This window comes from Puntigrus tetrazona, chromosome 9 (genome assembly GCF_018831695.1).
Source record: "Puntigrus tetrazona isolate hp1 chromosome 9, ASM1883169v1, whole genome shotgun sequence".
NCBI classification, from domain to species: domain Eukaryota; kingdom Metazoa; phylum Chordata; class Actinopteri; order Cypriniformes; family Cyprinidae; genus Puntigrus; species Puntigrus tetrazona.
The window spans coordinates 6,863,892-6,889,058 of record NC_056707.1 but is presented as its reverse complement, the minus strand read 5'-3'; the positions used below and the strand labels follow the sequence as shown (position 1 = coordinate 6,889,058).

The window sequence follows — 25,167 nt, the reverse complement described above, 5'->3', positions numbered from 1 at the left end:
AATTGGTCGAGCAGCAAATTAGTGTGCTAGAGTTTCTACCAACCTCACCCTTCGGGCCTGTAAACCTAGACTACAAATTGCTTTTGTCTGTGTTCAGGACATGTGTCCCATTGGGTCAGCTTGATAAAAAGAGGCCAACCTCACCTCCACAGTCTGAAACCAACAACTAAAGAACTTCTTCAGTCCAAGCAACTCCAGCACATTCATCTGTACAAAAAATAAAAACATAATTTGAAGATGTAAATAAAGACCACACAGCTCTGCATATTGAAGAACAAATAGTCAGGGTCAATCAATTCTCAAAAGTTTGCTTTGACAAAAAGAGCTATTCAAATTTAAGTTACACAAGGAGTGGATAAATATGCCTAAATACTCCATTTAATCTCAAAGAATTTTACATAAACACAATGGTACTTTACAATAAAGTATTATTTGTTAACATTTGTTACTGTATTAACTAACATAAACAATGAACAGTACATTTATTACAATACACTATTTATTAAACTGTGTTAATGTTAGCTCAATAAAATACAGACGTTCATTGTTAGTTTGCTGATTCATAGTGCATTCATTTATGCTATTAAGCGGCTTCGAAGAATACTCGATTCTGATTGGCCGGTCGCCACCTTCCAAGGTTTGTTATTCCAGGCGGTAAAACTAATAACATCCGGGTAACTGCCAGCAGTCGGCCATGTTCTCTCGCTGGCAACGTTTTATTTCGTACGAACTGCGTTTGGTGATAAAATGTTAAAACACGAGTTTCACGAGTACGATTATTTCATTTATTATGTCATCCTGGTATCGCGTTTCATACAAACGCAGCGGCTGCAACTATTGTTTTGTAATCTGTGGACTAACAAACGGGTAAGATTTAGAAACCTTTATGTATTATCTTTTATCGTTGTAATTTTTCTGTGGTGTAATTTTGTCTAATACCTTCTCCCTTAATTTACACCGTCCGTCTAGTTTGAACTTGATATTAACGCTGAATGCTGTTACCTCAACAGCATTCAGCGTTAATATCAAGTTGTTGAATTGCTCATTAATGTTGTTAACTAATGAACCTTACTGTGAAGTGTTACCAACACGATGTTTTACATTTGTATCTGTTTATTTGTTCATATTCACTAAATCAGCAATTTTCTGTTGCTGTTCAAGACCAAGGTCAGTGGACATTGATTTTGCCATTGATGAGTTATTATTACAGTTATTAACACATGTGAAAATTGACTCAGAATTAAACAAATAGCTGAAACCTGACTCTTTATAGCAGTTTTTCCCGGTGATTAATGAATGAAAAAAAAAAACTAAATATGTATGTTTGCCTGTCCAAAGAAAAATGCTAAACAAAACGCATCATATTTTGCGAGAAAGCATGAATCGTACACTTTTTCCTGGAATAAGAACCCCAAATTTTGTAAGAAACGTAGGTCTCTTTCAGCACAAATAATGCTGGAGTAGATTTTACCAAAAAAAATACAGTTTCACTCTTTGTACCTGGAATTTTTTGTTTAATTTAGTGCGTGCTTGCCATTTCTTTGTAATTTTTCCCAGTAATTTTCGAAGTGCAGTAAATCATACGCCATACATCTTTATAAAATAACTCAACATGAGGAGGTTTAAACAATTCAAAGCAGTATCATGTTTCACTACGAAAAGCCTGCAACCCCATTTAATGTGGAAAAATACTAACGGTGCACATGTGCAAGTGCTTAAATGTACAAGGAGACAGGGTCTTTTTGTCAGCCGACGTAGTTTACAGTAATTTGCCAGCTGCAATTTCCGTTGAGAGTGTTTGCGTGGGCTTCCCTTGGGCTCTCTCCTCCTCTCTCCTCCTCCTCTCTCTGAGCTTGTTTTGCAGATCGCTGTGCAAATCGAAAGAGAAGACAACAAGAAATCATGGTTTCTGAAAAGTTTTACTTGCGCTTGCTCGCCTTTGTGACCTTGTTGACTGTACTGGCACTCTCGGGTAAATTTTTTAAAAAGTCTTTTTTCGCTCCTTGTTGTTTTTTTTTTTAAAATGACTGCTAAGAGTTTCTTGCACGGTCTAGTTGTGCTTGAGGTATGAATGGGGGTGATTTCATCTGATATGTAGGCGGAAAGGTTGAAAATGTCAGGAAAGCAAAACTTAATGTAATTGTTTGGTCTGTGGATGTACGCTTTAAAGGCAAAAAGATATTTTCTGATCATCAAACGGCATATTAAATGTGTGAACGGGACTGTAAAAGAGGAATAAATGCAAAGTTTATCAGTTATCTGCCGGCCTATGTCTCATTAAAATCTTCAAAAGAGAATTGGACACCTACTTACAGGTTCTATTTATTTTTCATTTTGCATAGGCTCATGATCCCACTCCCTTCCCCCCCGATAGCGTCTGTTTGAGTCAAACTTTCCACAAAGAGTTTGAATGCATGAAAATGCAGTTCTTGAATGAAGGCTTACCAAATAATGTTATTTATTTGAAGGACATTCTTTTGTGTACATGTTGACAAATATTCCTTTGTATTCTCTGTGGTTTTGAGTAAATGTGTATCACGCAGAGGTTAATAAACAATGCAGGTACAGTAGAAAACCACACGTTTAATCAGAATTCATCTGTGGTCTGCACGACGTGTCTGTATTTTCAGTTCTATTGTTTTAGTTCAAAATAAAATCTAATCATACTGTACTTGATCTTTTTTTAATGCAGGGAATTTAGGGAAAAGCTCTTTTTCTCATTGTAAACTAAATGTTAATTCATAGTTTTACTTCCACAATTGGACATTGGCAGTTTTTACGTACATTTAGTATGCAGATTTCACTGTAGCATTTTGACAGCTTTTTTTTTTTTTTTTTTTTTTTTTTTTTTTTTTTTTTTTTTGTAAAAATTACAAACATATTACAACAGTACACTTTTGTAATATACTTTTACTTTTTTTTTTTAAAAAAAGTATCTTGTCGAAAAATGCATCAAATATATAAATCTTTTTAATTTTCTAGATGTCGCAAGTGAGAGCACTCTGGAAAAACTCTTGATGAAAAAAGGTAATTTCGTTTTTTCTTTTTTAAATTTGTCAGCAAAAAATATTTTTGATTACGTTTGATTATATATTTTCTAAAAGCACGTCTGACTATGTTATGTAGTTTTGCTAAAGTTAGCTAAAGTGAAGTATGTTTAAGTATCTCCTGAAAACTTTTTGCATAGTCCCACTTTTATAAAAAAAAAAAAAACCTGTGGTGTGTACCGATTGGCTTTGTCTCCCTCTAGTGGACGGCGAGGTAAAGCCAGCAGCAGCTGTGGCTGTGACTCCCTCCAGGGCCAAACAGTTCCTGGCCTCCCTTAAAAGACCCAAGAGGAACCTGTGGGACCGGAGCCGCCCTGACGTTCAGCAGTGGATCCAGCAGTTCATGTACATGGGCTTCGATGAAGCAGTGAGTCAAAATACCATCTACTACAGGTGTTTAAATGATTTATGAGCATCAGGCAGCGGCTGACACCTGCAAGTCGATCTTTAGTGCAAAACGACTGTAGGCGCTTTCAGCGATAACATAAAAGAACGGTACTTGCGCATGCGTCAATCCTTCTAGAGTAGATTTTTTTTGATAAGCAAAATGTTTGCTGCGTAAATCAGAGATTAATTAAAATGCAAATTCATTCTCTGCCAGCAGGAGGTGCTTTAAGCAATTGAGTTTACAAACGCAGGATTAAATAAAAACGACGTTTTCTAAAGATCTTCCTTCAAAAATACTCTGATGTAAAACCACCCGCGCATTACGCGTTTATTCAACGAAGCCTTTTGGAAAATCGCTCAGTTCTGATATTGAGACACGTGGCCACAAAATGAATAAATAAATGTATTGGAAACACGTCAAAACCCCATCGCTTTTATGACGTCAAGAATTCAGAACGCTTTTAAAATATTCTCCCGCATTTCTCCCATATTTTAATCGGTTTTCCATACTTTATAATATTCCGAGGTTTGTCTGTTCGCCAGATCTTGTATGAAACGCATCCTTCTTACACCATCGACGCATACAAATTTCAACCCCATTCGTCCCCTCAACTTGGCAACGTTACAACCCAGTGATGCTTTTGATATCCGCGCAGTAGTTATATATAAAGTTAACATTATATTAACTTTAAATATATTTTTCAACAGGTATGCGCAATCGCGCACGTGTGTGTGTGTGTGAAGTAGCAGTGACAAAAAAAAGACTTAGTTGGTGTAAATTGAGATATCTTACACTTCAAAGTCTATGGTTTAATTGCGCTGTTGCTCTTACCTGACCAAAGTATCATCTTATTTTGAACAGAACAAAATAAATATCATGGTATAAGCTATTTTTGCGAGCATTATTACAGAGCTGCAGCTTCTAGCCTATTCATTTATTTGTGTTTATAATATGAAATGGTTTAATATAGAGACATGCTATGTAAACAGGTAGGCTAGAGTTTTAATATAAAATGTCAATAGTTACATTATCTTGAAATGTAATGATTAATGGTACTCATTTAGGCTGTATATAATATGCTATTAACTTGAACCTATTCTGTATGGTTTATTCAACACTTTCTGCATGTTTCTCGCTGTTGGTGAAAATTGCTGTCAGTAAATGCATTGCTTTATTTTTCCGGCCCGCATCTGGAGGGTTTGAACACATGTGAGCATCAATAAGTGATCCCTTTGTTTTTTCTTTCGATTTGAGTTTCTTCTTGGTTTTCTCGAAGTTCGATGGACGTAACCATTTCCATAAATATTAAATAGACCATACACACGGAATAACGTGAAATAAGCAATTGTTATTGCCGAACAGCGAAGTAAATAAATAATGCACATGAAATATAAATTTTCTGTGTAAATTATCTTGTAGAAACGGACAAACAAAAAGTTAGAAGTATGCTATTGTATGCTATTTGTATGAGTGCCCTGATTGAACCCTTTTCCTCTCATTTTCTTCAGAGACTTGAAACGGATCTGGCCTACTGGCTGGACCACTACCAATCCAGTGACCAGGGTCGCCAGCATCACTACGATGAAAACTCTCCCATGGGGCCTCGCAGCGCTGGCTCTTACAGGCACGGGGCCAATGTCAACTATGACTACTACTAAACACCAAAGGCATAACCACTTTGATTTACCAGAGTGACAGCAGCTTGATCCTTCCTTCTGTAGCTTGTACTTCCTTTTGCAAATGAAAATAACACAGAAAATGGAAAGTCAATTTTAATAGTTTACTTGAAATTAACAAAAACGTATAAAAAGTAAATAAAATAACCTAGGGTGTTTGTTTTTGAAATAAATGAACAAAAGGACATATAAAAGGACAGATTAAATTGAGCAAAGAAGGCAGTTAATAAATGTCTACAAAATATATTTTGAACTTTCTGTTTATAAAACTTAAAATTGACCAGAAATCTTTCTTGAACAACAACTGTTTGAATGGTTTCTGGAGGATCACGTGAGACTGAAGACTGGAGTAATGATGCTGAAGATTCAGTTTTGTGTCTGACAAATTTATGAAATTTTCAGGGCTTTGATTTCCGCAAGGAGGATATGTAACTAAATAAAAATAAAATTCACAGTTTAACACGGAATGTCACAGATTGTTTTTAAATGAATTAATCAAAAGAAAGTCATGGACTAGTATCTGTAAATGTTAATCCACAAAAGTCAATTTAAATATGAATCCTGCGTGTCTCAGTTAGTTGAGTCTGCCATCTTACTAAACGAGGACAGCATGTCCAGAACTGCTCTGAGAGTAGCAAAAAAAAAAGTTTAATTTGTCATTTAAAGTCATTGACTATTACTATTTTTCAGTAGAATATATAGATCCTACTACTACAAGCCTACTAAAATGAAACAAATAATTTTTTTTGGAGGAACAATTACATATAAGAATTCATAAGACTACTTTAAGACAATAATTAAGTTGTTTTATGCGTTCAAATAATAATTCATGATAATTCAGTCAAGACATGCTTAAACAGAATTTGGTAAAATTTTTCATATGGGAAAAAAAAAATGCACTTACATATAATTAATCATAGTAATAGTAAAAGTAAACTTGTTTGGCGTGCTGTCGTGGAGGGCTAGGAACTCGGCGGACTACCGAGTCCAGAGTTTTTTCCTCTTGTCTGTGAAAAGCAGAAAGGGCTCTGTGTCCGACCCGATCCCTGAGTGCCCCCCCAAAAAAGCCAGTTAAGACAGCAGCCAAAACACGCGTAAGCTCCCCTTCCCCCTCCCCCAAAAAGCTACTGACTTAACTAAAAAAGGACGAGGATGGATATGTTGGTTGAAATTGGAATGATATTAGGATGATATTATGAAGGTGTGGGAGAATGGGCATGGAATGTGTGTGACTGAAATATGAGTGAGGGAGGGGGTTGGGAGTTAAGGTGAGCGTCTCTAGAGGAAGTGGTCCATGGCAACGCCGTGCAGTAGTCCGGCTAGAGTGGTCCACTGTAATAGCAGCATGTGTGATCGACCGTCTCTGGCGTGAGCTGTCCATGACGGTGGGTGCAGAGCTCCAGCTTTTGCGGTCTGCTGCTAAAAGCAGTGGGTGTGAGTGAGCGTCTCTAGCGGGAGCGGTCCACAGCGGTGGGTGCAAGGCTCCTGCTTGGGTGGCCACTGCGGTGGCAGGTTTTGTATACGGTCATGTACAGCAGGAGCGGTCCATGGTGGTGGGTGCCATGCTCCTGCTTGTGCTGGCCACTGCAGTGGCAGGGTTGTATACGGTCATCTACAGCGGGGGCGGTCCACTACGGTGGGTGCAGTGTTCCTGCTCACGTTGGCCACTGCGGTGGCAGGTTATGTATACGGTTGTCTACAGCGGGAGCGGTCCACAGAGGTGGGTGCAATGCTCCTGCTTGTGTTGGCCGCTGGGGAGGCAGATTTTGTATGCGGTCTTCAGCGGGAGCAGTCCACGGCAGTGGGTGCAATGCTCCTGCTTGTGCTGGCTACTGTGGTGGCAGATTTTGTATACAGTCCTCTACAGCAAGAGAGGTCTACAGTGGTGGGTGCAGTACTCCAGCTAGAGCGGTCCGCTGTTAAGGCAGTGGGTGTGTACTAGCATCTCTAGTGGGAGTGGTCCAAGGCGGTGTGTGCAATGCTCCTGCTTGGGATGGCCACTGCGGTGGCATATTTTGTATACGGTCATCTACAGCGAGAGCTGGCCATTGTAGTGTTGCAGTGTTTGAAGGGGAAAAGTAGGAGTTTGGAGGTTAAAAATGTATATGAAATGCCCATTTTTTTTGGACTGGTCAGTTTTACTTTAATGAAAAAGGATAGAGTTTTGTTGTCTACGATAGATCAGAAATGGTGGGGTGAATATTTGGGTCGAATCTGGAGTTGACTGTAAATTCTGAACATCTGCGGAGGCTGGATATGCATTTTGTAAGAATTTCAAGGGTGATGGGCATCATTGATTCGGATCAGGAAGGATGCCTTCTTTGAATGCCTTGATTTAAAAGTGAACCATTGGTTATTTGAGGTGGGGCTATGCTGTGAATGAGTTTATGGAAAAATTGAATACCGCATAAGTAGCCCTTAATAGAACCAACTTGCAGTTTTTTTGAGATGTTAAGAAAGGAGATGATAGAAGTGATATACAGCAGGGAAAAATCAGGGAATTGGAGGTTATACCTTGCCTGGAAAGATTTTAAAGCATTTCCAAGCGGTCAGGTAAGATTGCAGGGTTCTGTGAGAAACTGCTTGTAGGATTGAGTCGAGGGAGGCTTTGAGGAGGGACCTTAAAGGATAGTTCACTGGAATATTATTTGTGAATGGAGAGGAACCGGGGTTGGATAGGGTTCCACTTCTGGCGCCTGAATTTCTGCAAGGATCTGTGCTCTGATGGAACTGGAGACAGGGGTGGGGTCCAGCAAGATGGTGTTTGAGGGCATAGGGAGGGGGTTAGCAGTTGATAGTGTGAAAGGGGGGGTGACTCGTGGGAGCTACTTGTGGGGGTGGGTTGGCCAGGCATAGGGGAGAGAGACTTGGGCAGAGTACGACAGAGTACGGAGTAGTGTGGGTTCATCTGGTCCAATGAACAGAGTGGGTATGGGGTCCTGATGGGGTCCTGGGTTTTGCTGAGGGCCTTCTGCCACCTTCTGGTGGGTGGAGGCTTAATATGGGTGCAGAGGCTGACTTCTCGGGTGTTCCGTGCAGAGAATTACGGCTTCTAGGTTTTTCTTTTTTCTTCTTCTTTTGGCTGGAGTAGAAATATTTGGAGAAGCTGCACCTGTTTGATAAGCCGAGTACAGCGAGAGCAGCTCTGCTTTATTAGCGCGGCGGGAGAATGGAATGCGAGTTTGCGAGTGCTTGACGCAAAGCCGGAATTGTCCTTTTTTTTTTTTTTTTTTTTTGCGGTTGGAGCGGAAGAAAATGCTAAATGGTAAGAAGCTGAAGAATCTTGAGGACGTCTGGAAGGTGGAGGCGAATGTGATCATTGTGTTGGCGCTTGCTTGAAGTTCTGGGCGGGGCTTTAACATGCTTGCTGAGCGGAGTCGTGGAGGGATCGGCGTCCTCGATTTCGTAGGTTTCTGGCGATTTGGTCTTGTTCGGACATGCTGAATGACATGCTATGAACGAGATATCGAGGTAAGAGGCTTTTGTGAATTTATAGTAGGCTTCTCTTGCTCTGGTTGGATAATTGCATGATTAGGAAATGAGAAGCCAGCCGGGTTAATTATCAGTGCTTGAAACATCATTTCATAGGGCCCTAAACATGCAACGAGTTGTGAAAATGTATGCATTTTATGATTTTAAGTAATTATACGTGCTTTTTGAATAAAGTTTAACTATTAAAAAGGAGCTGAGAAAAATTAACACGAAAAAAAAATATTTCATAGGGCCCTACATTTTAAAATATTCAAATAGAAAAAGGTTATTTTAAATTATTCTAATATTGCACAATATTACTTTTTTTGATCAAATGCAGCCTCGACAAAACAAATCAGTGGTTGAACGGAAAAACTGGAATGCAGAGATAAAATAAAATGTGAAATAACTTTTAAGCGGGAGGATAGAGCACAGAACACAGTGAAAGTCACAGTAAATATTTTATTAAAATATTATTTTCACCTGAAATCAATTATAGGTTCAAAGTTCTGTATGAAGTTTCACAAAGGTAACAACAGATTTTGCTCAAAATCATCACAAAGTTTAAAGCAGAAAGAACATTTTCCAAAGCTTTTCTTTCATCTGCGTCCCCAGATTTCTCGACGGAGCTGGATGAGGTTTCCTGCTCCAGACCGGACATTTGAGCTCTTTAAATAGTTTGCAACTGTTAATTGCCATAATTTTCTACAGGTGTCCGTTGAGCAATAACACACCGCTAGCTTTGACGACGATAAAAAAATAGATCACATCAATTAAAACGGCACAGGATGTAAACACACAACAAAAAAAAATGCACATGAAGATCTAAGCTTGCTTTAAATAACAGACAGACGACCGACGAACCAAAGTGCAAGGCAAAGTCTGTAAATTGGATATCTTTGAGGCACATTTGACTGAAAAACAAACTCTTTAGAGACAGCTCTCTGCCTGAGCCGCTTTTCAAAACATTTGCGAAAAACATCAGAAAATTTCTCAAAAAGATGGATCTGAAAGTGGGAGGTGGGAAACCCACGCTGTAAAACGGCTGCTGGACGTCTAAGGTCCTTCAGTATCCCAGCATCCCTGAGATCAACACACAATTCATCAGTTGTGTCTGGGTCTTCCTTTTTTCATCCGTGCAGCTTTGGGTTTGGGTATATACTGATTGTTGGCCTGATGCTCCAGCTCTCTGCTGAAGTACTGGATGGTTTTGTTCAAGCCTTCCTCCAGTGGCACCTGCAAAAACACAATTTGGGATGTAAATGTGCCTACGATTAAACTAATATCGCTGGTTATTCATATAAATGTATAAGATTCATAAAAATTGTATTTCAATAATTATTAACATTAATACTAGCAACAATTATGATCAATTTTATGATTGCTTTACATGTGTTTGTCTTATAGAGCAAAAAAAGAAAAATGTCTGCATGAATCACAAAAGAAACAAATTTGAGTGTGCTGTGTATATAATAATAAGTATATAATACAAAGACAAACATACAGTATATATTTAGAAAATGTTTACATAATATGAATATATAAATGTGGCACAAATGTGTTTCATATAAACATAACATTTCACTTGAATGTTGCGTATTCATATATAAATAATTCATATACATAGCACACAGATATACGAATAAGTAAAATGTATAAAAAGAATAAACAAATAAAAGGAAATATTTAAAAAATCTATAAAAAAAAAAAAAATAGTACATACACAAAGGTTTAGGTAAAATTGTAATATTCATGATGCTCACCACAGGTTCCCAGCCCAGAAGCATTTTGGCTTTGCGGATGTCTGGCCGTCTTCTCTGTGGATCATCCTGTGCTTCTGGAAGGAACTGAATATGACTGCGGCTCACTGAGGAAAACAATCAGAGCCGTGCCGTTCATTTCATCATAACTTCTAAAACCTCATATCCAGCGTGATTAAATGTCTACTTACCAACTAGACTCTTAATAAGCTGTGCAAACTCTAGTATAGTGTGTTCCTCTGGATTGCCCTGGAAGAGAAGAGATTCATCACTTTAGGTTTATAATACTTATTCAGTCCAGTTAATATTAATTAACAACGATCAATAGTATATTTATAAACTAATGCTAATTATTAAATACTGTAAAAAAAAATCTAGTGTTGAATTGCCATTTTAGTTTTAGGTTGTATTTACTGTGATTTGTGAACAATAACAATTAAGCTAAAATAAATGAAGATTAGAAATGTTTCCTTGCCAACTGAAGCTGAAGTAATTATTTAAAGTTATGCCTCGGGTAAGATGCTTTTGTTTTTCTCAGTTTCCAAGCATAAAAGGATAACTAGCCAATCAACATTACAGTACAACTGAAAGCAAGGCCTAAAAATCATATTTTACATACAGGATGTTCAGTCCGCTGCTATTATATGTGCGTGTTTATGTATTTGTGTTCATTCATAAACGTGATCTAACAAAGGTAATGCTGTTTATATTGCTTGTAACTGGGGTTTTTCATTTTAAATCCAAAATTGCAGCAGGGCCACCAGACCCACGAAAACTGGCTGCGAAACAAAAACTATGAGTTGTTACAGCACGCTGTGTATTTAACCCTTGTGCGATGTTCGATGTGTTAATAACGCCTGAATGCGAAACGCTAAACTCACCAGGTTAACCGGACTACTGATGTTACTGTTCATCAGGGACACCAGCCCATTCACCAGATCACTGCAGAGAAGAAAGAACAACACAGATGTGTAAAGTTAATTCAATAGAAGCCTTTGGCAGTTTGCATATCTGGTTGTATGAATGAGTCACAGTTCATTGTGTGTGTGTGTGTGTGTGTGTGTGTGTGGCATGAACACAACGGGGCAGCACAGATCTTGCTGACAGACCAGCACGGCCATTTAAACCTTCAGATTCAATGACAGATTTTCAAATCAATGTAAGACATTCAGTACACATCCAGTCCATTCAGCCTCACAGGTGACGGCATAATGATGCTAAGACCATTAATAACAGCCTGAAGTGCTGTCACCTGCACCTCCACAAGGACAAAAGAAGCAAAGCAACCCTGCCAGGTCAAGTCAACTGTAAATCACGATGCTTAAAAGCTTTGGATTTTACATATAGAGCTTTAATTGGACGCAATGCAGACTTTGATAATGGTTAGGGCCCGCAAGGTCAGCCGAGGAACTGGAAAGGACAAACTTCTGGACAGTTATATTTTATTAAAGCCTTGAGAGTCCCAGCAGCCTACGGCGAGAGGAAGTGTGCAATATCTCTTAAGTTCAGTTGTCTGCCTTCACCAGCTTCTCTAATAACTGCCCAACACACACGAGAAGCGATAAGGCATTTATTGGATTGATCGTTTCTATAGACCCTTTTTCACCTTTCCACGATTCTCAAAAGCAGAATGTCAAAGTTGGGGAAGCTTCTGGTCCAATTTTGCGTTCCCATTTGCCCCCAGAAGCAAAAAACAAAAGCGTAAGTGTTTCAGTCTTTCCAAAGGAAAGGAAAGCTACAACCAGGCGTTTCAGTTTCATTGTCTGAATGCTTGTACACACACACACACACACACACACACACACACACACACACACACCATATGTGTTGTTAATAATTAATAAACATTAAAAAGTGAATGACACATGAATTTCTAAACCGGAGCATAGAGCCGGGTGCTTTTTATTGTGTAAGGCAGCCATTAATATATGTGACGGTGTAAAGTGAATATCATTATGTTCAGGTAAAACTGCTCCACAAAGAACATTCTGTTAGCAGGTCTTTCCTCAAGCTGTGCCCTTCACACTCTTTCATGAAGCATGGGGAGCGTTGTCAGAAATTAATCTGAATTAACCCATAAGGGGGTTGACGGAAACAGTCAAGTCAAATATCACTACACTATTACTTGTAGTTGTTCAACCCCCCCAGGTATTGAACGCTGCCTACGAGTTAGTGCTTCACTCATGAATTAGACCTCACAGTATGTGGAGAATAGGTTTCTCAATTTCTGACAGGAAATAACAAACGGGTAAAAAAAAAAAAAAAAAAAAATTGGATTGTCCTGTTCCCATATATATATATATATATATATATATATATATATATATATATATATATATATATATATATATTATATTATATATATATTTGTACTTTCACACTTCAGAAGACCTAACAGCTGAATATGCCAAGTTTGCCAGGTTTGTAGAAATATATGTAATGTCTATTTGCTGAGTGCCGATGGCATATGGGATAGTATTACAGCACCTGTCTTTGTATTTCTAATAATAGAAAGGTAAACACTGCAACACTTTTTTCAATAATTATTTTCTTCTCTGCTGATATTCTCAGAGACGGGGCACTGTTACAATAAATGTCAGATTATAACGCTTGTTTCCAAAAAGAAAATTAGCAGCTGATCCAGATACATAAAAAAACAAAAAACACACTGGCTGAAATACAAAAAAGCCTTGACACACACACACACACACACACACACACACACACACACTTACACTTATCGTAACACCATCACTGGCAGGAATTCAATCACTTCTGAATAATAACAAAATTAAAAAAATATATAAGTCATAAGAATTCTAATTCTGGAACTATAATTGACTTTGATCTGTCAATACAGCTGGAATGACAGAATTGGTCTCTTTCCTTTTAATAAACTACGAGCTCAATCGTACCGGTCCATCTTCTCTTCACTGAGTGTACGCTGCTTATTTGAGAACATCACCGTATTTATCTTTAAGATGAATCAGACCTGAGCTGCAGCGCTATCTCCTTGAGCGGCGTGGGCTCTAACCCCGAGAGGGATATATCACATATAAGATATCAAACAAGTGCCATGTTTATACGAGTTCACTTTACCTCCGATCATCTCATCCCTTCTTCAGCGTGATCAAGTCTTTTCCTCCAGACCGTGCCCATGGTGCAGTTATACAGCTGCTCGTAATGTCACAGCCTTACTAGTAAGCAGATAAGAGCAGCTCAGGCTGCATCTCTCCTGCTTTTTATGGGGATAATAATGACATTAAACCGGCATTAATCGTGCTACTGCCTTGTTTTCAATATGATGCAACAACTTGTACACTTTCTGTTTTGGTCAGTCCTGCTCTTATCTACTGCTTGTCATGATCTCCAGATTGAACCCTTCAATTCTCCTCAACCCATGTTCTTCTTTTGAAGGTCAAGGTTCTGCTGTCCAAAAGGCCTATCTGCATACAAAACTAAAAACTATTTAAATATTTCCTGAGGCAAACATTTAAAAGTTCAGATTTCTTAATTTGTACATATTTCTTAATATGCATTAACTTTTCCAACAAACCTACTGCAATTTATAACTTAACATTTTTTGGAAATTGGTAACAAAATGGGTACATCCATAAATGTGAAACTGGCAACTTGTCAGATAGTTAAATTACATTTTCAGATGACATTGTGTTAAAATGTTTGATAAGCTAGAACACCAAGAGCTAGTTTTCTGACCTACTAATGGCTCTATATGCTGTTTACTATATTTTAGTAATACCTGTAAAAGTCATTATGCACATTTAACACATTGAACAAAACAACTGCTTAAAGCACTTCAAAAAAATTTGAAATGCTCTATAAATAATTTATATTGCATTAATGTGCTTGAGGTTTTTGTATCCAAGGTGATTGATTTAAGGCATGCAGTCTGGGGCCGGTCACATAACAAATTTACCAAATAAGCCAGACTTATTCAGTCTGACTTAATTTAGACCAAACCAACTGAAGTCTAACTGAAATAAATCTGGCTACTGTAAGGTTACTGTAAAGGCCTCTTAAAAGATAGAGAGTGCAAGAAAGTGCTTCTACTATGTTTACACATTAAGAGGCTGTATAATTTGAAGTGCTACTGTTTCAAAGCCATGTACCTGTGGAGTTACAGCATGAGCTCATTCTACTCTTCCCTCTGAATTATACTGTTTGAATGCATCCAGATATGGGTTTAATGAACACCCCAGTGTTATCAATGCCAAAAACGCTTCCTCCAGCAGGGTGGCCAGTAGTTTATTCATGAACTTATGGTTAAAAGCCGGTCAGAGTCTTCAGACGGCCAGTCAATGTCTGTCATTTAAGACTTTACTTTATGGTTGTAAAGCTGAAGGAAAATTCTGCGCTCTCAGTCCTACTCAAGTGAACTTTGCTCATCCAGGAGAATGTTTGTTCTACTGAGACACTGAGATTTCAAATAAGCCACGACGGCTCTGACGTCTCCGTCGGAGAGTCGAGCTTTCTAAAGATCGAGCCAAAGCAGCCATACAGCTCTAGATGAAACCAGCTTAATTAAATCAAACAGCGCTAGAATATATTTAGAGAATATTTCTGTTCCCTGGTGGACAAATGATGAAATACCCGTGATGGTCAGATCTAAGAGGCGCTTACACAATTCCTGACACAAATGTTGAAGGCCATACAACTTCCATAAACGGGTTCGATGCTACAAGACTGGACTTTCATTGAAGCTCGGATTAAATGAAAGACACCCCAAGACTGGCCTCCTTCCCAAAAAGTCAAGTTAAATTGGCTGCATTTTTTCCTACTCATCGTTAGAGTGAATTGTACAAAAAGTGATTGTATAATTTTAACTGTAAAATCTTGTAAAAACTCTACACAAAATAACTATAATATTAATAGCTTAATGGTAAGCTCCCATACTATATACAGGGAAAAACTGTAAAACATCTAACATTATTTTTACAGTAAAATACAGCTAATTGATTAGTTCTATTTACTTCCACAAACAGTACAATGTATAACGTACAGCTAAAACTGTAAACTAATATTCCCAGAATTCCCTGTGAAACACTCCTCATTTGAAATCATTTTGCTTAATCAAATTTCTTACTGGGTTTTGTTATCAGTTAGGTACATTTGGGCTTTGGTCACATCTTCTGTTGTTTAATGAATGTTTATACTACTGGGCCGTCGAATGCTTGAATCCGATTGGCTGACGAACGTTCTAAGGTGTGCAGTAATTTTCAGGGAAACGCACAACGGACGCAGTTCCAGGCAGCTCTTTACCGCATTACATGATCACTTCACTTCGCCAAATGATTTCTATTGTTTCAAAGGTCTTACAACAGCAAAATAACCAAAACTCACAAAACGGAGAAGCTACATATGATGAGCTTCTCTCTCTCTTCTATAGCTTTTGGCCATAAATATGTTTACAATTGTTTTGTATTTAAAACAAAATGTGGCAACCACATTATTATTATTTTTTTTACAGTGTACTGTTAGATGGATAAACCAGACGGTCTTTAAAAAATATCTGAAAACTAACCATTATAAATTCTGTACTTTTAAAACTTAGATGTGTGTATATCTATACGTATAGGGAAGACATTAGACTTAATATAACATATGAATAAAGTATATGTTTAAATGTACATACACACACACTTATTCAATGATATCCTCTGGTCATTTGTATGTCTCACCTCCCTAAGAACACCACAGTTCCACAGATATCACATCAGTCCAAAACCCATTAATAACTGATAAGTTCGCTTCCACCAAAGCACCAGCACATTTTCAGTCTGTACACAAACTCTGCAGCCTTTTAAATCAAAAAAACAGAGTTCTGCCTTTGAAATGCCTTCAACGCAATTACCCGAAAGCATTAGTAATCCCATCAAAAGCCGACCTCCGTCCTTGAAAACACCACGAAGCAATCTGTCAGGAAGGTCTGTTTTTCCCAGAGCTTCATTTCATTGAGAAAAAACACGGAACCGCGTTAATACTTTTGTTTGTTCACGCATTTCTTGTTCTTTTGACATTAAAGAGACCAGATGGGATTTTTTCTCTGCTCTTATCATTGACATGCACAGTAACACTAGAAGGAATAACACGGAAAACAAGAGGTGACACAGACAAAAAAAAAAAACATGGACGTGGGGAAAAAAGGGACAGATGGATGCGTTACATAAATCTTTGTTCATGGCATTAGTTTTGTCGCCCCTCAAATTTGTAACACTACGTATTCATACAGAACAAGCCAAATGATTCTTTTCCTTGTTTTGAGTGCTGACTTTAAACACATCTTTCACAGATAATTTGGTTTCAATCCACTTGTGGACAGCTTACTGTTCAAAATGACAGAAAATCAGCCCTTCATAGTATTATGCTCCCGTATTTTGTTGTTTAAAATAAAAACCCACCCATAGATTTATTCTTTTTTTTTTTTTCGTCTAAACAGTGCTTACCTCACATACTGGAAAGCTCTCGTCTGAGAACCTGAACCATAAACCTGAAAAAATGTCAAACAAACACAATCTTATTTATACAGCGGAGCACATGACATTATGCAAAAAATATCAAAATATAAAATGTTCATTAAAATTAGCCTTATGGGAATCATTAATCATTAATTTCCAAGCCCACAAAAAAATAATACAAACAAGTGACTTGAGATGACAGTTTTTGATAGGTTCTGTATGGTATCGTTTTGTATGGACGCCCCACTTTTTAATTTCGCAAGGCTACAAATTGAAGTAACCTCTATTTGTGTGTCTGTGCGCGGCTGAAATGAGTCAAAGCAGTAACTGAGAGTTGGGAGATGTAATCAACACAGTATATGGGTCGTGGTTTTAACGAGGTCAGTGGGCCTTACCGTCAGCGGCTCTCCTTGTAAAGCCTGCAGAATGAAATTGCTGACCACTCTCCCATCATTCATGTGCATGCGAGAGCCGAAGGTGTTGAAGATCCGAGCCACTCTCACCTCTACTCCTTCCTGTGAGACACATGCGAACCTCATTAACACCATGAGATCCGCTGCAAGTGTTGATTATTCAGTGAACATCCAGCATCCAGGTTTATGGGTTTCACGACTAGCCTATATGCAGCTGGAGCTCAAAATGTATTACTAGAGCTTCACTGGTTTTAACAATACTGCATTCATACGTGAGATTCTGAGATCGATATCATCGCTTTTTCATTAGTAGTCTAAAGCCAGATCTGAAAATGCATTATGTGGTTCCTAAACACACTCGCATTAAGTATGGATGGCATTTGTGATCAGCAGTGACCAGGCAACATCTTATTCCAAGCAAATGTGACATTAATCATCCATTTTCATTGGCCCACCTGTCCATATAGTAGAAACTCCCTTATTAAAAAGCATGTGGCCCACACGTATTTCGGAGGGGTTGGTCATTGATGGAGCGCCTGTAGCTCTGTCAGCATCGCAGAAGAAGAAATGTAACTCTTTCATGCTTTTGCATCATGCAAATGCCAGTGCTTGTATATTTCTAGCATTTCATCTCAGGAAACTGTTGACAATGCAACTATTTCTGTAATGGTAATATTTAACCATTCCCCATCAACACACTTTAAAAGTCGTAAGGTTACATATCTCAAGGTCCTTGGACTACTACTACTGCATTTAAAAAAAAAGTATGTAAAGAAATCTTAATATGAAGAAATTTTCCATATTTTATATATATATATATATATATATATATATATATATATATATATATATATATATATATATATATATATATATATATATATACACACACATTTTGAATTACACATTGTGTTGCGTAATGTTTTAGGGTTGAAGGACAAGTCTTTAAATCTAAAAGAAAATCTATGGGTAATTTTCTGTCAGAACATTATTGGTTTTTCTATGATTTTTCATCCATCTATCTAACAGAGTATACATCAATGATAATGAATCAGCTTATTGAAATAACCCAGTTTACATCCAAAATTACATTTACAAGACTTTTTAAAATCAGGTGGTCACCTACTTGTGGCGTCACAACAAAATTGCTTGCGTATCAGACTCATAAGATTATTTCATTTATGTACTCAAAGTGAAGGGTGATGTTAAAGCATTAAAAACCACAATCAAGATGAAATATGGATTCATAACTCATATGGACTTCTCTTCAGGGTGACAACATTTTTACAGTTTCCATCTGTTACTTAACAGATAAAGCAGGATTCTAAGAATTGCTAGCTGTTTAAATTAGTTTTTTTGCACATGTATGTTTTGCTTAAAACCTATATATAAAGGTTGTCATATTATTATGTAATGCCTAACTTTAAAAAATAAATAATACAATGTAAGGAAGTATTTAGAGCAGAATAAAAAGATTATTTCAGATGATGGAAATAAAAGAAAACAAGTATATAGTTGTATACCAGTTTAAAGGGGAAATATTACAAATGAAACTAAACCCTAAAATAATGTGTAGTTGTATGCGTTAAAGAATACGTCAAACCTTTTTTTGAGATTTTGCCACCTGTTATGTATACTGACATTAAAAACCCAGACATGTTGCTGTGGTAATGAACTTTGACTTATGACCAACTTATGCAAACTCAAACTTTTTATTTGATCATGTTTATAAAAGATTATAAATAGAGATCTAAAATTATTAAAAGACAATGCTGAAGTACATGTGGAGTTATTATGTTGTTATCGTGAATGCAAGCAAAAAAACGTTTACATATTTCAGATGAAGCGTTATATTTGAGGTCATGAAGGATAGGAGAGCATTATGATGTTCTGCCTGATGTAATGGGACTAGGTCATGGACTGCATGACTTTGCCTGTGGATTTTTTAGTTACTAACAAAACTTTGGTTGACCAAGCCTCTTCTGGTCCACTAACGGTTTGTCGGCTTATAGGAGGCAGCTCTACAAGTAAAGATACAGTGTGTCAATCTGTCATGTTCATTTAATTGCCTCCCAGAGGTGGTTGGTAGTCTCATGGGGCATCTCTGGGTCAGAAAAGGTTGAAAACGGCTCTAAAACACTCCATCATCATGAAGCAACACATTGCTATTCTCCACAGTGTGTCAAGTTTGCCAAACTAGTAATTCCAATCATAATTGGGCGAGAAGCCCGAAAGACATGGTTACATCAATGAAAAAATTGAATAAAAATCACAGGAAAGAAAGATCACAGGAAGAGGCAAAGAAAAATTCAATAATTCAAGATTTTACTTCTGTCTCCCATTCAATGGAACTGCTAATAATAATAATAATAATAATAATAATAATAATAAAAATATGATTTTGCCATACCCTGCATAATAAAATGAGACTATATATGTTTTATAATCAATTAAATACACATACACACACGTGACCATGACATCAAAATGTACAATATTTTCTATTCTGAAATGTCTGTTATAATTTAAAATTTAACTGAATTAACAGCTTTAATATGAGGCATGAAAAAATACCACATATAAATGGAAAATTTCATATGAGATAAGCTACATAAATCTCTAAAGACAGGCCGTGTCATGGTAAAACCTGTGCTTGTGCCTGCATCAAACACTGGCCTTGAAACAGTGTAAGAGAACCTGGAAGTTTTAAAGGAATAGTTAGATTTTTAGGTCCAGTAGTTCTATAATTAACTCTGTGGACATGAATAAAAACATGAAAACTACCATGAATAGCATTATAAATGAAGGATGGGCTGCAAAAATGCCAGACTACACATAACGGGGACAAAACAGGGACAGCCTACTTAAGTGGCCTTTTTAACAAGGAAAAGCACTAGCCTGATTGCAAGTCTATTGTGTGATTACACAAACTATACGTGAGCATGGCACATTTTAGTTGAAATTTACAAGGCTGTGTGTTACCATTTTTTATTACGGGTAAGACAAGAGGGCTATTGCACAGCCAAGTCATTTCCCGATCTCATGCTGAGTTTATGCATCCCTCCGAAATCGTCCCAATTGTTAAAAAAGACCCACTTGCGTCAAATAAATGAAAAATCTCAATGCGTGGTAAAACTCATATTCCAACTTAAAGTGATACCGTCAAAATAGCATTGATCAAAACTTTAAGGAACAGTTCGCAGAGTTGAAGTATGAAACAAAGCTGTCAAATCAGTGCTTTCCATTAGTTCAAATGGAGACTGAGAACGCATTTTCATAGCAGTGATTGGTCTCACAGCCAGAAAGCTGTAATTCAGGCTGAGCAAACAGTCTCCCGATGACTAAGGTGACAGTAAACACAAAAGCCAGATCCATGAGGGCCAAGAGATCAAAGAAGTTCATAAAAGAAACTGCTCGATGAGAGCGGGATGAGGAGAGAGCAGAGAGGATTGAAGTGGGCTAATTAAGTCAAGTGAGGAAAAAAGGCACATCACAGGACACAGAGGTCAAAGGTGACACATCTGTGTTTTTACTAACCTGCATTATAATTGTAAAGAACACCGATGAATAACCAAAAGCGAACGAAGATTAAATTCTAATTATCTACAAAGTGGACTTGGAAGAATGACACAACCACCCAAACTAAACAAGTGAGACACGAGTTAGCTGAAATTAAATGCATTCATCATATGTGAGTATGTGATAAAAACAATGCTGTCAGAGCTGGGGAAGTGGAGCAGACTTGTGCTTCAAATGCTGGAGCTTTTTTTCCTTTAATTTTGTGTAGCCCTAGTATAAAGTAGTACTCCCTACATGACCTCTGAGTATTCAGATAGTAAATCTAGATTATTCGAATGGATTCATTCATTCAAAAAAATGTATATCAAGAACTTTATTATGCATGTTTTTGACATTTGGTCAAAGTAGAGATTTTATCTTAATTTGTGATCTGAAGATGAAAGAAGGTCTTACAGGGTTGGAACGACATGACAGTGAGTATAATGACAATTTTCATTTTGGGGTGAACTAACCCTTTAAATGTTAACTTCTCTCACAAAGGAGTAGTACGAGGTCAGAGACGAGCAGAGTCTGTCCAGTGTCCAGTGATAAATAGGAAAGTCAATTGCTATGGATGGAAGCAAATGCACGAATGGAAGAGTAAGTCTAATTGAGCATAAATGAATGCAGGGGATTGATGAAGTACCTCCACCAGTCCAATAATCACGTCTCAGACTCAGAGAATAGAACGTGTGAGTGCATGATGAACTGATAAATATGAAATGGAGAGCCGCCTTGTGCAGGATAGCCAAAAAAAGAAATGAGATAATAAAAAAAAAAAAGCCAGGCAAAAACACTGGCAAAAGTCCATTTCTAAGTTCTGGATTTGATGATTTTCATTACTAATCTAAAGCTGGACTGAAACAAATCAAATGCTAACAGAAACACAGCCTTTAATCGCTACCTTGCTACAGCACAACAACCTCAGGCTTTCATCGAAACAATATGATTTCCACTACAAAGAAAACAGGAACAGAATCGATAATTCAGTAAAAACTGAATTCACTGTATAATGCAGAATGTCACAGAACTTTACTAATTCAAATTTGTCAGCACACGTTTATTCTCCAAAATATCAACAGTATGTGTTCAACAGCCAAAAGATGGAATACATTTTGCCAAACAAAAATAATCTAAACTGCATCAAACTACATTAATCAGGGGGGAAAAAAAATCTCCTGAACAAACATAAGAACAGACTTTTATTTTTTCATTTTTATACAGCCTTTATCTATCTCAAATGTCACTGAATTTCATTTTAAAAAGGACATGCCAGATGCCACGTCACAGATGATATTCGAATCAGACATGTGAGGGAGCGTTTCTCACGTGGCGACCCACGGGGCGACAATGCAAGTATTGAAGGAACGGTGCATATGATAATGACATTCTGAGAGTCACCGAGATAAACAGATAAAATCAGCTGCACCAAAGGCTGGTGCCAATCACTCGTATCATGGTGTTTAACAAGAAGACACAGACAGGAAATTAAAGTTCCACAAAGAACCAGAGAGCCAGATGATCACTGTGATTTTGTCTTCGTGTCAACCAAACACAGCCAAAGATATTCAACCTTCAGACAACATCGAGGTGCTTAACAGTTAACCCAATAGACTTTATTTTATCATCATTACATCTAGTTTTCTAGTATTTAGCCACTAAAAGTGAGAAGTAGGTACCGTGTTTTTAATTTAGCATCAAATAAAATCCGGTTTTAACTGATGTCGTAAATATTTATCACAAAAGTACATCATCCAAAGGCTATAGTATGATACACATTAATGACAAAAAAAAAAAAAAAACTATTTAAATACAAAATCACCACCTTCTGATTATCCAAAGTCTAAAACATATTGCACTGTACCAGGGAATCTATAAAAAACTTTTTTACATTTCTAAAGCCACCTAAAGTATTTTATTTTTTATTATATTTCAGTACAGAAATAACAGCTGAATCAAGGTTTGTCTGTTACAAATGTTTGTATGCAGTTGTCACGCACAAATTCGTGCATATGCACGGGAATAAAGCCCACTACAAATTTTGTCTAAAAATGCTGCTAATGGTTTAGTTTCTCATCAAACTGTGCATCCATCCACGCTGTTGTGAGGTTGCCAAGCTGCTTTGTTTTTCCATAAAAAGATCGGTCCCTCTTCCTAGTATAAAATTTTTACCCCTTTGATGTATAAACAATATCTGCATCATTATTTCAAGTCCTAAGCCCAGTTTATGGCTTTACATTATATGTATTCTGAACTTCTTCCTCCAATTATAATTGGCTCTCAGATAATACGTTTTCTTTCATGTTATGCTTGCTTGTATGACAGCAAAGAATATTGAGCAGACTGGAAAAAGAATACAAAGGCACATTTCTATAGTTCTCTACGTTAATACACCTTGAGAGTTAGATGAAAAAAAAAAAAAAAAAAAAAAAAATCAAAGAGAGAAACCCCATCTTATTTTTGTCGTACCTGTTTCATGTAGGCGTAACACATTGTCTCCGCAACACGTTTCCCTTCATCATAACAGGCCCGGGGGCCAATAGGGTTCACATGACCCCAGTAGTCCTCATTCTGGGGGTGCACCTCTGGGTCTAGATTGAGACACAAACACACAAATACGACATATATAATCCCCTATGGTTCACATTTAACGCAAACGCTTCAAATTGTAAAATGAGGGATAACTACAAAATGATGTCCCTATGGCCAAAATGAACGAAAAGCCATTTTCTAAATGTTTGCAGTGCATTTCAGTGGCCACAGAATTTTTTTTAATAAAAACATTTAAAAGGCAATAAATCAAAGAAAAAAAAAGAAAAAAAAAAAGATCTAGGTCTGATGTTAAAACTGTGTCTCCTTTGAACATGCTGATGATTCATTGACAAAATTGAGAAACTACTACTTAGATAATATAGCACAAATGATTCTATAGGACCTAAGACCTTTTTTCATGCAATCCCTCTGCTTTAGCTTTTACAGATCACTACTGTCAAAATTACCGAGATTAAGACTAATGCATGTGGCGATTGCTGTGAAACAGCCTATTAGATTAGATTGCTGTACAGAGCTGTTATTTCCGAGACATTAAGTGCTTGCGTGTGGCTGAACAAGTGAGAACAAAATTCCATTCACACATGAAATTGTGGTTGTGGGATTTCCAATAAGTACTGACAGATAATAGCGGCACTAGCTCGAGAAACTATCATATGCCAAACAAATGAAAGGCAGCTGTAGAAGGGAAGGCCACTGAGGAACGTTCTATGACCGTTCTAACGTACATTTGGTGCATTGGTCTTTCATACGGTCAAGAATTACTGTTTTTGAAACTGTAGTTCAACTCTATAACTAGACTAGTCCACATCCATGTTTGACCTCTTTTACTAATTTTCTCCTCCTTTCATCAGTCTATACTGCAAGTACTTGGCAGTAAACTGAGGGCTCTGAACATTTCATTCCTTGGATGAACTCGTCTTCAGCGTCAGTGTATTTTTGAGACATTTATACACATGACAAGACTGCTAGCAGTGTTCAAGAACTTTTAGTGTCTTGGAAATCGTCTTGTAGCTATATACTTTCAAATGTGATACAGCAACTGGTTCTCTATTGTTTTTTCGTGAGCTCTTTTGACTTAGCCACATTAACTACTCTATTTCAGTACACGCATGGACTAAGTTATGTGCAACAGTTTAAACTAATTTAGTTTAGCTATAGCATTTTCATGAATGTTTAATCGTTTTTTAGAAACGATTTCAATTGTTTAATCAATTTTGTATCCAGCAACACAAAGAAGTGAGTTATAAAATGAAATGTGTAAAAGGGGTTAAATAATTATGACACAGACACATTATGACACGTTAATTACAATTATTTAGTTTGAAAGTAAATGATTTTCCTTTAGTTAATCGCTGCACCTTTAAGGAAGGTCTTTGGTAAATAAAGTTGACTAATATTATAGTTTACATTCAAATAATATAATTCCCTCAGTAAAATGTATGCAAGTATAGAACAGGGCTTATGCAAAACTTTCTATCCGTTGATGTCGTAAAACATACTGTACTACTATTCAGTGTTTTTGGATTTTAATGCAATTCAATACATGTAAAAAAAACTGATTTTGACAGTTGAAGTAGAGTTTTGGGTGAAAGCAGAATTTATTTATTTTTTTTCATGCCCATTCAGACAAACAATCTTTTAAAGCAACCGTCACCGTTACAAAGAACAGCAGCTCTTACGAAGTTTGAAGGCAATTAATGGCCCAACAGCTGAATTGATAAAACTGTCATTTGTAGTGATAAGTGTTTTTTTTGCTTGCATGTAATGAATACCATTTGTCCAGGTTGAAGAAGAGAGCATATAAAAGAATAAGCCAAAAAAACAA

At 37.1% G+C, this 25,167-nt stretch overlaps 2 protein-coding genes across 3 annotated transcripts in view; one reads left to right on the top strand and one right to left on the bottom strand.

The window, feature by feature from the left end:
* Window positions 1-684: 684 nt before the first annotated feature.
* On the top strand, window positions 685-5,571 carry ecrg4a (ECRG4 augurin precursor a). 2 transcript variants are annotated; one of them, XM_043249722.1, is made up of 5 exons: window positions 685-867; window positions 1,140-1,972; window positions 2,983-3,027; window positions 3,251-3,414; window positions 4,944-5,571. In XM_043249722.1, exons 2-5 carry the CDS (start codon window positions 1,903-1,905, stop codon window positions 5,091-5,093), a joined length of 429 nt encoding a protein of 142 aa, XP_043105657.1. In that variant the 5' UTR covers window positions 685-867; window positions 1,140-1,902; the 3' UTR covers window positions 5,094-5,571. The 2 variants fall into 2 exon arrangements, with proteins under 2 accessions (XP_043105657.1, XP_043105656.1); XM_043249721.1 differs by lacking the exon at window positions 685-867 and having other exon boundaries at window positions 958-1,972.
* Window positions 5,572-9,030: 3,459 nt separating this feature from the next.
* uxs1 (UDP-glucuronate decarboxylase 1) overlaps window positions 9,031-25,167 on the bottom strand; it is a 37,451-nt gene continuing 21,314 nt past the window's right edge. The window contains exons 9-15 of the mRNA XM_043248631.1: window positions 23,259-23,380; window positions 17,214-17,333; window positions 16,807-16,850; window positions 11,224-11,284; window positions 10,534-10,591; window positions 10,346-10,449; window positions 9,031-9,818 (exon numbers count right to left, since the gene is read on the bottom strand). Coding sequence (XP_043104566.1) covers window positions 9,687-9,818; window positions 10,346-10,449; window positions 10,534-10,591; window positions 11,224-11,284; window positions 16,807-16,850; window positions 17,214-17,333; window positions 23,259-23,380 — 641 coding nt within the window. The 3' untranslated portion in view covers window positions 9,031-9,686. The remainder of the gene's footprint in view (window positions 9,819-10,345; window positions 10,450-10,533; window positions 10,592-11,223; window positions 11,285-16,806; window positions 16,851-17,213; window positions 17,334-23,258; window positions 23,381-25,167) is intronic.